Genomic DNA, 15925 nt, shown 5'->3' with positions numbered 1-15925 from the left:
CTCTCCAGCAATGTTCATATTTTATTACTGATCAGAGATTTAACAAAAGTCATTGCAATCAAAGTTTATTCTTGATAATATCTTCACTGGCAAATCCTTAGTAAAAATGTCTGTTGCCTGATCTTGTGCTCAAACATATTTTATATTGATCTTTTTCTCAATGACTAACTGTTGTGCATAGTGATAAAGTGTTTCAGTATGTTTAGAACATTCTAGTCAATTTTTCACCTGCATCATCAGTGCCACTAGAAGCTTCTGTAGCAGAACTCTTCTTTTTTCTAAACTGAACAGATAGTGAAGAATTTGTTAAACCAATGTAAGGTGCACTTCAGCAGGTGAATCTCCTGCTCTTGAAGCAGCATATGTTATATCTAGTCATGTTCCCAGTGTTAAATATGTGAGGCCATTAATAATCTCTTGGTTAGTGCCAGTATCAGCATTTGGCAGTGATTCATCATGTATTCATTCAGGTTCAAACAGTTAAGATAATGGAATTGTACCAGTCATACCATATCTTACCAACACACTTTTTGCATATGCAGTTTGATTAATCTTCACACAATTTTCAAATCTTTGGATTTGAAGGCAAAGATAACAATTCACTTTACTGACCATAATATCAAACTTTTCTTGTAATTACGAGGGCCATTCAGAAAGTAACCTCCGGTTGATTTAAAAAAATACACCAAGTTAAATAAAAATATTTTAATATATTCATCTTACAACTACATCTTTGCATTATTTTTCTACATAGTCTCCATAGCGATTGAGGCACTTATCGTATCTCTTCACAAGCTTTGAAATTCCTTCTGCATCAAAATCACCCGCTTGTGCCTGGAGCCAGCCTGTGACCGCATCTTTGAGCTCTTCGTCGTCATCAAACCGCTGTGACCCGAGCCATTTCTTCAAATGCATGAAGAGGTGATAATCACTTGGCGCCAGGTCTGGGCTGTAAGGTGGATGGTTGATAACGTCCCACTTGAAGGACTCAAGAAGGGCCGTTGTTCTGCGAGCAGAGTGAGGACGGGCGTTATCGTGCAAAAAAACGATACCGGAAGTCAGCATACCACGGCGTTTGTTCTGTATAGGCCGTCGTAACTTTTTTATTGTTTCACAGTACACGTCTTGATTAATGGTCGTACCACGTTCCATGAATTCAACCAACAACACCCCTTTGGCATCCCAAAACACCGTTGCCATCAGTTTTCTGGCAGAAAAATCTTGCGAGGCTTTTCTTGGTTTGGTAGGCGAATTTGAATGTGCCCACATTTTTGATTGTTCTTTTGTCTCAGGGTTCATGTACTTAATCCAGGTTTCGTCACCAGTCATGATTCTGTTTAACAATGGTTCTCCTTCGTCCTCATAACGTGACAGAAAGTCTAATGCAGAGGCCATTCTTTGAGTTTTGTGGTGGTTGGTAAGAATTTTGGGCACCCATCGTGCACAGAACTTACGGTAACCCAATCTTGCTGTCACTATCTCGTACAAGAGAGTCTTAGAAATCTGTGGAAAACCAGTAGACAACTCCGACATTGAGACACGTCGATTTTCACGAACTTTTGCATCAACTGTCTGAACGAGTTCGTCAGTCACCAATGATGGTCTACCACTCCTCTCTTCATCATGAACGTTTTCTCGTCCACTTTTAAATAAACGTACCCATTCACGGACAACTCCTTCACTCATAACTCTTGGTCCGTACACGGCACAAAACTCACGATGAATAGCTGCTGCAGAATATCCTTTGTCTGTAAAAAACCTTATGACAGCATGCACTTCACATTTGGCGGGGTTTTCTATTGTAGCGCACATTTCAAACTGCCACAAAAACTAAACTAGCGCAGGTACGACGTTCATTCGACCACGGCTTGATGCCGACTGACCTGTTGAGTGCGTGAATGCACAGATGGCGTCGCTACTCCCCCCACAACCCGCACTGTGACCAATCGGAGGTTACTTTCTGAACCGCCCTCGTATTTTGTGCAACTATGAACCATTCCATCATGAATCCATCATCCACATGAAATAAAAGGATTAAATTTTCATTAAAATACATACATGGATCAGCTCTGCTGTGCCATAAATTTTATTTCTTAAGGCAGTACCAACATTTTTTCTGCTTCCTTCAATCCATATAAGCTTTGAAGCAATCTGCACACATGAACTGTACCATCATCATACTGTAACCCTCATTACCTAATTATGGGAATAAATTTTTCACAAAAATCAACTCTTGGCCTGGGACTACAACCTTTTGCTACGAATCATGCATTGTAGCAGACAATATCATTGTTATTATTTTACTTTGTTGCAAACACCCATTGATTACTAATAGTTCTCCTTCTGGCTGATAAATCAACTAGTTTCTAGGTAGTAAACTTTTGATGTGAGTGCACTTCTTAATCCATTGCAGCTTACCAATTTTCTGCATCTGAAGACGTCACTGCTTCATTAAAGTCTTCCAGAATATCCCTCAGGATCATCATCTTCATTTGCTCAAATTCATCTTGGTTATGTATTGGCCTTCTAATCATTTCTGTATTTTTCAAAACTCATTGTCCATCTATATTTTCAACTCCATTTAAGGAAAGTCCTTTTGCACCTTCAGTCACTCCATCATGAGCATGATAGTCCAGTCCCTTAGTATTTTCTTCTAAGGTATCCTCATCACTCAGATTACATGATGTGGCTCGTGTAAAGGCATTCATAGTTTAGATGTCACCTAATTTGGAAACATCACTCTTCAAAGGTTGTTGTAATATTTCATTCCTGAATCTCACAGCTCAGCTGACAATAAGTGAATACCTGTCTGGAAGGTTTACACAGTCATCATAGCCAGCTATATAGCCTTTCAAAGATTTGGCATCAAACTTCTTCCATTTCTGTTCTGCAGTCTGGACAAAGCATTCTGCCCCATATACTTTCAGATGACAAAATTGATACCCCTTTCTCAAAAATAATTCAATTGGTGTTTTCCCTTTCATCTTTTTTGGACCAGTTTGGTTAAGAGTATGAACTGCAGCAAGTACAGCTTCATCCCACAATGCTTTTTGGAATATGCCTTGCTGACTGAAGGCATGAATGAACCATCACACAGATAATCTGTTCTTGTGTTCAGCAACTCTATTTGGCTGTCTTTTATATGATATAATCAAAGAATGTTTCAACCCAACTGACCCACCACACTTTTTTACATCACAGTTATCAAACTCTTTGCCACTATGTGTTCGTAATTCTTTAATATTCAGTTGAGCTTGTGTTTTCACTATCTCAATAAATGTTGGTAACTTCTGTATAACATCATCTTTTTGCCTTGAAAGATATGTCACTCTAAAACCAGAAATATCCTTAAAAACATAAAATATTGATAGTCAGTTAAACACTTTTGTTCTACTGGACCACAGAAATTGTCTGAGGCTAATTCTTCTGGGCTAGTTGATTTATAGACTCAGTTACCAAAATCTAGCTGATGTTTACCTAGCATACAACCTTCATAAAATTCACCATCAACTTTTACAGCAACACCATTCACTGTCAACACTGATTGTACATGGCATTTACTCTGGTATCCAAATTTTTCATGCCACATTTGAAGAGTATCAGGAGCTCCTTTTGCAACAAAAGGTTTTTCTTGCTGGATTACTTTCACTGCCAAATAATAAAGTTCATTCTTGCTTTCAGTGTTGTAGGAAAGTTCTTGTAGAATGTAAATACTTTTGGGTCAAAGGAGACTACTCACCAAAAAGCAGAAGTATTGAGTTGTTAATAGGCTCATACAAAGGAAAGAAAATTGCTAGCTTTTGCAGTTATTCTTTGGCAAGCTATAGTAAAATACCAACACACACACACACACACACACACACACACACACACACACACACACACACCCTACATGATACCAGCTCAACTAACAGGGTGAATACTGTTTCTTGTCAGGCAGACTAGTTGTGGTGTGGGTTGTATTTGGTGTGGTAGATAGAGGGTGAGGTAGATGGGAGACAGGGAGAGGCACTGGGGTTGGCTGGCCAGCAGCTCAGAGGTTTCTGGCTAGAAATGTGGGAGGGAAGGGTGGCAGGTATACGGACTGGCACAACTGTAGTGGCTGAGCAGAAGCAGCACACGCTGAAGGCAATTTGGGGACATGAATTCGGCAGGGGTGAAAGGCCAGAGGTAGGGAAAACTGTTGGGTGGAGGGTGTAAGGACAGTGGGTTACCTGAGATTGAGACTAGGACTATCACGGGAGTGGAGGATGTGTTGTAAGGATAACTCTGATCTGCTTAGTTCAGAGAAACTGGTGGTGGATGGAAGGATCCAGGTGGCTCAGATTGTAAAGCAGCTACTGATGCTTTCAGGTAGGGCAACAGCAATTGATATGTTGTCACTGTAAAATACCAATATTTTACCAACATTTTTGATAGTTTGATCAATATCTTTTTCTCCATCCTTTCTGATAGACAATAATTACAAGTACCATCTGGATAGTACCACGATTTCTTCAAAATATCATCTAGTCTCCCTTTTTCCATCAAAAGTTTTGACATCAACATGGTCACTTCCAAATGATTTGATGTGCAGGTTATTTGGTTTATCAAAAGGACTGTATGAAACAGACCATCTCAGTGGTTTTTTTTGTGTGATGTGTTGCACCACTATCAGTGTACCATTTATCACACACTGATATATCTAAATTTTGAATCAGATATCTCAGGCAACACATTTCTTAGAATTACTTCTGATGGTATTTTCACAAATGATAACATTCAATAACCACCACAACTAAGACAGTTCCTGGGTAGATTACCTATACCTCTGCATTTAAAACACACTAAACCTCTGTTGCAGTCTTTCAAAATGTGCTCATTTTTACCATAGGAAAAACACTTGTTCACATCTTGTTTGCTATTTCCACACTAACCATTTTATTTCTGCCCTGTTGCTGTGCTGATATACATCCCTTGGATTTTGAAAAAAATTCAGTTGCTAAACTTGCTTAATTTCTTCCTTGTGTTTGCAACTCATAATTCAGACATATTTTCTGCAGTTTATGCTATGTTTTGTATTCTAGTGGAATATCATACCAAGTCACATAAATGTGATCGAATTCTTTTGGTACTGCCTGAAGAAAATATGCATACAAATCAGTTGCACCTAATGGTTTATTTAGCAAAGATATCTTTGCCAGAAAGTCATAAAATTTTGCTAAATGACCTCGCATACCACCTGACCATTCCCATTCAGTATTATGAAACTTATATCATGACACATTGATATTTCCTTCAGATTAACTATCATAGATTTAGTGCAAGTTTTCCCATACATCTTTTGCAGGTTCACATGTGGTAACACAGAGCAACGGTTTTGTATCTAGTGACAAAATGAGACATTTTTTCATTTTGGAATTTGCTTCCAGTCAAGTAGCTAATTTTGCAACATAACCGTCAATTTTTGTTTCTGGTTTGATTAGAATACCACTTATCACGTCACAAACAGTGTCACATCTCAAAATAACCTTCAGGTTTCCCACCAATTAATTTTTCAGTTTTTTGTTTTTTATTCAGTCATGATTTTTGTCTAGTCCACTCCACCAAGTGGAGTGTTTTTCTTATTCTGTGTCCTCTTTCAAACATGCAAAGATATGTATGACTTCGTAAGTTGCCCACAATAATGTGGTATAAAATCATAGGTTGTTTACTTGAATTCCCCTTCTCTTATGACACTTTATTGAGCTATATCTCTCAATTATTCATCAAATCAATGTTTATCAGAACATCGCACATCTGTTACCATGTCAGGAATTAAAATACCTAGCAAATATGCTGCTTAAACAAAGATTTTTTCGGTGTTGTTAAATCAACATCAAGTTACTCTTTGCAACACAAACACAATAACAACAACAACTAGGAACTTCAAAGAAAGACAGATTACACAGTAACACAGATATCATTTCATAGATGGTAAAATATGAAATTATAATTTATACAATCTTCAACAAATACAACTTTTTAATTTAATTTGATTGTAATGAAGGACTAGAATTCAGTAGTCAGAAAAGGATAAGAAGGACAACATGGACTGCAGGAGAGGAATGACAGGGGATGGTGGTTGATAGAATCATGCACTGAGCACAATTTAATCACTGCTAATACTTGGTTTGAAAATCGTAAAAGGAGGTTTATTCATGGAAGAGACCTGGAGACACCAGAATGTTTCCAATAGATTACATCTTGTTAAGACACAGATTTTAAACCCAGATTTTAAACTGCACAACATTTTCATGCACTGATGTGGACTCTAACCACAATTTATTACTTATGAACTGCAGATTACAACTGAATAAATTTCAGAAAAGTAGGAAATTGAGGAATTGGTACCTGGATAACTTGAAAGTACCTAATATTGCAGAGTTTCAAAGAGAGTATTATGGTATGTCTGATTGAAACAACAGTAAGGGATACAATAGATGATGAATGAGTAGTATTAAGAGATGAAATGGTGAAGGCAGCAGATCCTTGGATAATGCACAAGATATTGAATCTAACTGGCAAAAGGCAAAGATATAAAAATGCAGAAAATGAAGCAGGTAACAGGCAATACAAATGTGTAAAAATGATACTGGCAGAAAGTTCAAATTTGCTAAAGCAGGAATGGCTCACAGACAAATGCAAGTATTTATAAACAGGTGTAATGAGAGGAAAGATAGAATCTCCCTATAGGAAAATTAAAGAGACTATTGGAGAAAGATGAAGCACATGTGTGAGTCCTAAGGGTTCAGAAGACAAGCTTGTATTAAGCAAAGAAGAGAATGCTGGAAGGAAGTCATAGAGGGCTTATATGAGAGAAGCAGACTTGACAATGATGTTACAGAAACAGAAAAAGATGTAAATGAAAATGAGGTGGAAGATATGGTACTGTGAGAAGAATTTGAGAGGACTATGAAAAATGTAAGTCAAAATGAGTCCACTGGAGTAGGTGACATTGCCTTGAACTATTAAGATCACTGGGAGACCCAGCAATGACAAAATTATTCTACCATGCATGCAAATATACCAAAAGAGTGAAATACCTTCATACTTTGAGAAGAATGTAGTAATTCCTATTCCTCAGAAGACAGGCACTTACAGGTGTGAATATTACAAACCTTAAGTTTAATAAGTTATGGTTACACAATATTGACACGATTTGTTTACAGCAGAGTGGAAAAACTGGTAATAACCAATCTTGGGGAAGGTCATTTTGGCTTCTGGACAAATGTAGGAAAGCATGAGGCCACTGGCCCTACAGTGTATTTTGGAAGACAGACTTAAAAAAAGCAAATCTATATTTATAGCATTTGTAGATTTACCAAAAGATTTTTATGGGTAAAATAGAGGGAGCCCAAGGTTATCTACAATTTATATGGAAACTTGCAGTTATAATAGGAGTAGGACACAAAGGGAAGCAGTGATTGAAAAAGGAGTGAGACAGGTTTGTAGCCTATATCCAGTGTAACTCAGTTTGTACACTGAACAAGAAGTAAAAGATGCCAAGGAGAAATTTGGAGAGGGAATTATAGTTCAGGGAGAAGAAATAAAAATTGAAATTTCCAATGACACTGTAATTCTATCAGAGATGGCAAAGGACTTGCAAGATATATAAAATGTGCCTGGCAACAGAAAAAAATTGTTCTGAAAAGACAAATTTGCTAACACTGAATATAAATTTAAGTCTTAGTAAGTCTTTTTTGAAGATATTTGGACTCAATGCAGCCATGTATGGAAGTGCATTGTAAGCAATAAGCAGTTTAGACAAGAGTAGAATGGAAGCTTTTGAAGTGTGATGCTACAGAAGAATTCTGAAGATTATGTGACTAGATCAAATAACTGATGAGGAGGTACTGAATCAAATGGGAGAAAGAAGAAATCTGTGGTGCAATCTGACTAAAAAGATAGGATTTGTTCATAGAACATATTCTGAGGCATCAAGGAATTGTCAGTTTGCTAACAGAAGGAAGTGTGGGGGGTAAAAATTGCAAAGAGAGATGAAGCAGATTCAAATGGACGTAGGTTTCAGTAGTTATGCAGAGATTAGGACGCTGTCACAGAACAGACTAGTATGAAGAGCTGCATCAAACTAGTCTTGGGGGTGAAGACCACAAAAACAGGAAAACTGCTCACCAAAGCACTGCATGGTCATGTCTTTATAGACATGTGACACTTTTAATCATGAATTTGACAAACTGAAAATTGACTATAAAAATTATAAATATACATTACCACAAGGAGAAACATTACTTTTTTTCATGCTATCTTAAACATCACAAAAATTGACTTGTAAATAATAGATTTTAGCTATCAGTCATCCTTTTTGAATGTTATTGGCAGCTCTAGATATCAGCTAGAAACTAGCCATTCTCAATGCACTTTCATTTTTGTATTCAATGAACTGTGGATGAAGCCCGACCAACAGGCTTTACATGCATTGATCCAAAATGATAGTGCATTGAGAATGTCTAGTTTCTAGCTGAAATCTATATCTGCCAATAGCATTTAAAAAGGACGACTGATAGCTAAATCTATTATTTACAAGTCAATATAACAGTTACTGCGTGCAACAGCCTTCTGAATGGAAGGTAACCTGATCACAAAAATTTCTGGATGCTGCAAATTTCAATACGTGCAAAGCAGTGCCAACAACAGATCTCTTCATCTGGACTATCAGTATTTGACACATGACAATCATAATCCCTAAGCCAGTGTATTTTAGCAACACACCTCATAGTTTTAAAAAAATAGGTGACTGAATTTTGTTTCTAATTATTTTTCATGTTTGGGTAGACGTTATGAAAGCTTGATTAAAAAGGACTTTACCTGCAGATGGAATGTTTATGTGAAATTCCTAGATGGGAAAATTCATAAAATAAGGGAAACACAACAATTTACCAAAAGAGGATTGGTGTGTGGCACACAGAAATACTAAACAGAAAACAGTTAACACTAGCTTTCAACCTTTTGCTCTTCTTCTAGTAGGAACACACACACACACACACACACACACACACACACATGTCAAGTGAACCCCACATACAGTTCAGTGAACCTTTATGTCAGTGGAGAAACTACTGTATTTAAAGTACGAGCCACAAGCAACTACATTTGATGAACTGATTACATAAAAATATTTGCAGTCATTATGGCTCACAAACAACAGATGCACTAATTTTTTGTGTTTCATAATGTGAGAAAATACTGCTTATTGTCAGTTATCTTTCACTAGACTGATATAACATATACTTCAGTTGTTTCCTTCTGTTCAAAATTCCTTATTTTACACATGGCTGCAACCTCATTACTGATCCAAAAACATTTATTCAGACTATGTTTTATTGTACCAGACAGTTAAAAAAATATTATTTTCACATTTATGTCAGCAACTTTTCACTACAAGACTATGTAAGGAATCAGTACTCTCAAAACTGTAACTAATATTTTCCCCACACTCTGAGCAATTTAAAACACTTATATACTGACAAGCAGGAAGTAAGATTACAAAATGAAAAGATAAGGGAATCACACTTATTTCAATAGTAACTTTAAGAGAAAAGTAAGGCTTTATTCAAGAAAAGATCAATATTCAGACAGTTGATTGGAAACAGCATTAACATACATTATGGCTTAAAATCTGCCATCATTCACATTGCATTGCATGTACCACACTAATTCTTAAATAAATACATTTTTGTAGAGTTGTTATTGTTGGTACAAGATCAACAGTAATTATTTCCACAGACAGTTCGGGAGGTCTTTGCGCCTTCACCTCATCTGCTGGCATCCTCCCAAGCATCATCTCTGCCTCCATCACGTCTCCAGCCAGTGATAAAAGCAGCCCCAGCAGTCACTTCTTCAGCAGGAGGGGGCCTGTGGTCCCTCGGTCGTGGAGTGCGAGCTACGACAGTCTCAAGAGGAAGGAAACCTCCAGAGACATCTCATCCACAACAGCAAGTAGTAATCGTCTCATCACCAGACTCTCCGACAAGTGAGGAATCGTCACCTTCACCATCACCTGAATCAGAGGTGAAGAAGGCGGTGCCACCATTAACACTTCAGCAACGGACGAGCACGTTGCGGAAAAGCTCCTCTGTGAAGAAGTCTGGAGGATTCCCAGGAAGTCTGGTAGGTGCTGACAGCTTGCTCACTCCTGCAGGCAGGAGTGTGGGGGGAGAATCTCTTGGAAATTTAACAGAAGACCAACAGCAACATCAAATTCAGACACCTACATCTTCCACAACAACAGAAGATTCCAGAAAAGAAGGAGGAAGAGAGGCGGATGAAGAAGGGAGTGATGAAGTTAAAGAAGAAGATGGCGATGATGAAGATGGCACGTGTATCGAAGATATTCGTGCCACACGAGTGGAAGAAGAATAGCAGAGCAAGAAATGAGAGAAATTGAGTATGTATGAAAGATAAAACTGTTCTTATGTACACATTTATTCTAATACACAATGTACATGTAAAGAGGACAGGGTGTACAATTGATTCACAATGCTCATTTAGTAATTAAAGCTGTTTTCTATGTAATGTTTTTATTTGTATTAAATCAATTCATTTGTACATATTTGCATACTAGTGTAATTCATGTGAAACATGGTTCATTGCATTACAGACAATGCCATATTTTACTAAAATGCATCAAAATGACTGACAATGCCATTTACAGCTATCTGCAGAACAAACACTATTTTTGTGTTACTAACTCAAAATATTTATTTCATAAATGACATTTTATGTATAAAATTATTGAGTTACTGGAACATTTGTTAAACATGTTAGTTCAACTGGTTCCATATAGCGGATTTAATGGTTCATATGTTGTACAGTCTGCAGTGAAGGGGCAATTACTGTTTACTGTTCAGCTCATTATCAATCCTATAATCAACTTAGTTGGAATATACTTTTGTACATAACTAATTTAATGAAGCTGACAGGCATGTGTTATCACAAAATAAATAATGCCTGTCAGTTTTAAGTGTTTAAAAGACCAAATGAAAACTGCCATAATGTATTATTAAGTAAGGAAATATAAATACTGAGGAGATGGACAATTTTATTGGTATATAATTGAATGTTTAATGTGTGTATGTGTTATGTAGGACTGTGGTAAGATTAAAAGCAATTCTAGTTCAAAAACAAGTATTTATCACACCATAAATTATAATATATGAATATCTGCTTGCCAGCTAGAATGTGGCTTGAATGCAACACACTGACATTTATTAGCTGTACAAAATTTGAATGTTGTATAATTAGTTGAAAATTTGTGGCATTAAATGGTTTCAGTGTTTTATTGCATCCAATCAATTACTACTGTTTTCAATGAGTTGAATTATGTAAATAATATTATGTGTATGTATAATTTACATTCTGCAGTAGAATGAGAAAACATCTTACAAATTTATTTCCATTCATATTTACGTACATCGAATTAAATGCACATGGAAGTAAATTTTTGGATAACTCCTTTATGTACTACGTTAAAATTCCAGACAAATTTATGTTATCTGGAAAAGTTTAATTCAATAATTTGTTTAAGTAAATCTTTTCATAAAAATATTTTTTAAACTAGATAATTATGGTATGAGTTCTCTCTGTCTTGTTCTGATTGAAAATTATTTCAGTTACTTGTCTTCTTCCATGAGCACCAACTTCTTGACATTATTGGGTGGTGTATAATGCAGTTAAACTGCTGGACTTATTATTATGCACATATTTGTTACTTGGCACTCATTAGTAAGAGTGATTTATTTTGTAACCAGTCACTTACTTTGCATAATACTTTGAGAATGAAAAAAATGAGTAAGTCACACACAAAGTTACATTTCACTCAATTTCAGATTTCACATGTGATATATAATTTGTTTATAATCCCATTCACCATTCACAATTATTGTTGCCTGTGAAATTATTGGTACCTGCTTGTCAGCTTTTTCCGACTTTGATGTCATTCCAGAGACTAAAAAGCCTAGCACCTCTCTATATTTTCAGTTTTCTCATCTTTTCTATTTGGCTTATATTCCACATAGTTTAAATTAAAGAATTTGGCCTTGGCTGTTATTACTGACTACAGAGTATTGCTGAAAGCATTATAGACATTGCCCAGTAGATATTCTCCTACTCATAAATTATGCTGGCCAAAATGTGCAATCTTTTACTCCTAAAAGTCATATTTTTATTAATCAATGCTACAATACAGGCATATGTATCAGCTAATCATCTTACATATTTAGCAACATACTCTCCCCACAACCACACCACGTGTTGATAGTATTCCTAATTTATTCTATTAAAATCAGAGGTGGCTCTTGGTATCTATATTAACAAAGGCTGCGAATCTGCTAATAATGTACTCAGCTTCATTGTATCAGACAGTCCCATATGTATATATATCCTGCAATTATGTCTCAAAATGAAAACTGTCAAAATGTACCCTAAGAAACACAAAGAAACATGCAGGTAAAGCACACTTTATCAAATAAATGCTGTTAGCAAGCAAGGCCCTTCTTAGTAACTGAAAGTAAGAACACATATTTTACACCCTGATTTCATCTAATCATTTATGAAACACTTGTTCACTAATGAACATTTATAAACCTTACATCCTTTTAATAAAGGGGATAGAGTCACCAATACCAGAAATAAAGAAGTATCCCAAACACTATCAAAACTATGATATTAAACATCTCTTAGAAATGCATCAAAGCATGACAGAAAGTGACAGATATAGAGTTCAAGAGTGAAATTTTAGTCACTCTGTTGATTTGCTTTCATTGCAAGCAGTGGAATATGAAAATCATGTGGAGATTGTGATAAGAGTCCTTTAGTCTCCCCTAGTTGTGCCTTCTAGAATCCCACAAGAGACGTACTCCATAAAAGCCACACTTCCAAACTTCTGCTAGATTGAGCTAACCAGCATTTCATGGTACAGCTTTAAGACTAATTTTAAAAACTATTTCCCAAACATCACTCAGTATCAACAGCTCTAAAAATTTTGACTGTGATTAATTAAACCCATAAGGATAATATTCAAAATGCTTCTTCTTAATCTGAGTTCAATAATGCATCAATAATAAAATATATTGTAAAATATTTTTTGGAGTGATTCCATGTCACAGCCTTTAAACTATGAGCCATGCCTGATTAAAAGTTACACCACATAAATGCTTGGTTACCGAGTGATCTATTATGAATGACAATGAGCCTTTCTTTCATATTCTAGAGAGTTAACAAATAGTATATCACATATGACATCAGAGGCATACCACTAACAGACATTAATATTGTTTTGAAAAATAAAGTACTGGCAAGTTAACTGGCTGGTTGCACAATAAATATGATTTTTATTACTGTTTGTACATTTTTTATCTGTGTATGTTTTATATTTACATTGATAAAATTAGAAACAATTATGAAACTGAATATTTAAAATAACAGTTGTTTTTTCATAAAACTAAGAACAGTTTTTCAGAAAGCAATAATTATGGACAAAAGGCATGTTCTGGTCGTTTACAACTTTCAAAATATTTACTCTCTTGGTTGTGGCACAGAGCCATAGTAATTAGTAACTGTAACTTCAGTCAGGATAAAGGCCACATTTGTGATAGACATCCAACTGTGTTTCACTAAACTAATGTTCAATTAAGACACTGCTTGATATTCATTCACACACACTATTTGAGCTGCTTACTCACCAAACTGAATGTTTTGAGAAGTTAACCCAAATCTTCCCCATTGCTCTAAAAGTTTTACTTTTTTTGCAATGCTTTAAAAGGTGTTGCCAAGTTTTGTGAAGTATAATACTGATTTCCAGATTATCACCCGCTTAGAACTATCTTCCATTAATTCTTCCATTAGGTTAAAAAAGTTTTAGTCAGATTTTATTTTCAATATTACTATTTCTGTCTGTGAAATACTGATATTTTTACTTCTTTCACAGTTCACTGTTGTGGTGTTATGCTCACATGTCATCTGAAATTATATTTAGATGTAAAATTGCAGCTTTTATCTGATTTTGACATGAATAAATATTAAGTAGTGAGCTAGATTGAAAATAACTGTATTTTTTGTGTCTGGCTGTTTCCAGTCCTGTAATGGAGTAACACAATAACAAAACTAGAGCACTTACAGCCAGACAAAGTTATTGAGTACATGTGGTATTTTAAAGTAGGCAAACCTTCATCACTAACTGCACTGATAAAAGTTATATGTGCTGCAAAGTACATGACTCCTCTTCACTGGCTTTGGAGGGGTTGAGAAGGGCAGGGATGTATGGGAGCATAAATAGTAATCACAAGCTTCTGTATAATATTAGTAACATTTCCTGAGTTTGCATTTGTGGAATTGATTGCTTATTTTAGTAAGCCAGAAAATTTTAGTAATGAGAAAGAGTTCACGTCAAGAAAACACACCAATAAACCAGTATGATATTTGTGTGCTAGATTCTTGTGAAAAACACAGCTTCTTTGAGACTGAAACATTTGGTATTCTACCAAAATCAGCACTATTAATAGTTATTACCTGTGAATTTAAATAGATAATGTGTAGGCATTTACAGAATAGAATTCATAATGTTTATACAAAACACACATACAGTCTGTGCATAGGTAAGGACCTTATACGAGGAAAAAAATTGGTAACTCTAAAGAAGAGTGTCAACAAGGAAGTTTATAACATATATATGTACAAAATGCAGATAGTGGTACTGGAAATATGAAATGAGTTCTTGCAGTTATGACTCAGTGTCTGCTAGAACTCAGTTTATAAATTTTTCATAAATGATCTATTTTTATTTCTGATTTCTTGTTATTGGCAAAGATCAGTAAATACATATAAAGTATACATGAATCATACATCATGTTTTCAATGAAACAGATACACTGTTTTCCACACAATTCCTGTAATTTAGTTTTCTACTTAAATGTAACTGCACAAAATGAAACTGGATGCACAGAGTTGATTTAATTCTTGCATGGAGAGAAATTGCAGTTGATGACAGTTGTGGTTTTATTATTAGTTTCCTCTTTTTTAGATGATGCTGATTCCAAAACTGTTGTTGAATTAATGAAAAATCACTCCAGTTGCTTAATTAGAATTTTATTGAATCCACATGACTGGTTTTAGCCCTTTTATTTGACCATTATCAAGTGTATCTTTAAGTAACACTGTAGAGAAGCTATGTCAACATTCATTTCACATTGCTTCTCTACAGTATAACTTTCAGAGACACTTAATAATGGCCTAATATAAAGGCCAAACCAGTTTTGTAAATTTAATAGAAGGTCTAATTAAGCAACTGGAGCAGTTTTTCATTAATTGGCTGCATTCAAGCTGTATTTTCTAACCATAAACACAGAATGATAACTACAAAGTATACTTAAAATAGGTAAAAGTATTGTTATTTTAATTGGGGAACTGGGACAGTGTCACAACAATGCAGATCAGTATTTTAAGTGTCACATTGGTTGGGAAGGGTTACTTATTTTATCATCAGCTTAGCCCATTTTATTACTTCCTGTAGTGTCTATCTTTTATATACATACGTTCTATCAAATCAGTACATACCATCCTTCTCACTTTTGTCTGTTGCTGTCTCAGTCACCTTTACAGACAATTCAGCTTTATGAGGGAAAACAGTAGTCAATTGAAATCAGATCAATGAAAGGTAAATTATGTATGTGAAGTTTATTGAGATATAATAAACATTTTGCATCTTGTGGTATAAGATGGAAGGTGGGGGTGGAGACAGAATGATGGCTGGTGGGAGATGCTTGGCTAAGCCACTATCATATAATCAAGAAAAGTACATACAAATCCATTTCAAATCACACTTATTATTTCTTTTTATCTGCAGTTTTAAACAAAAAGAACCTGCTACCTGAAGTTTTCTATTTGGTTT

At 35.4% G+C, this 15925-nt stretch overlaps 1 protein-coding gene across 1 annotated transcript in view; it reads left to right on the top strand.

Moving 5' to 3' along the window:
* Positions 1-10484, top strand: part of LOC124556249 (rho GTPase-activating protein 100F) — a 280318-nt gene extending 269834 nt beyond the window's left edge. The window contains exon 26 of the mRNA XM_047130237.1: positions 9770-10484. Coding sequence (XP_046986193.1) covers positions 9770-10401 — 632 coding nt within the window. The 3' untranslated portion in view covers positions 10402-10484. The remainder of the gene's footprint in view (positions 1-9769) is intronic.
* Positions 10485-15925: the final 5441 nt, after the last annotated feature.

The sequence above is a fragment of the Schistocerca americana genome, chromosome X (assembly GCF_021461395.2).
Source record: "Schistocerca americana isolate TAMUIC-IGC-003095 chromosome X, iqSchAmer2.1, whole genome shotgun sequence".
In the NCBI taxonomy this organism is placed as follows: domain Eukaryota; kingdom Metazoa; phylum Arthropoda; class Insecta; order Orthoptera; family Acrididae; genus Schistocerca; species Schistocerca americana.
Note: the sequence above shows the minus strand (reverse complement) of the source record. Positions and strands in the feature narration are given on the sequence as shown.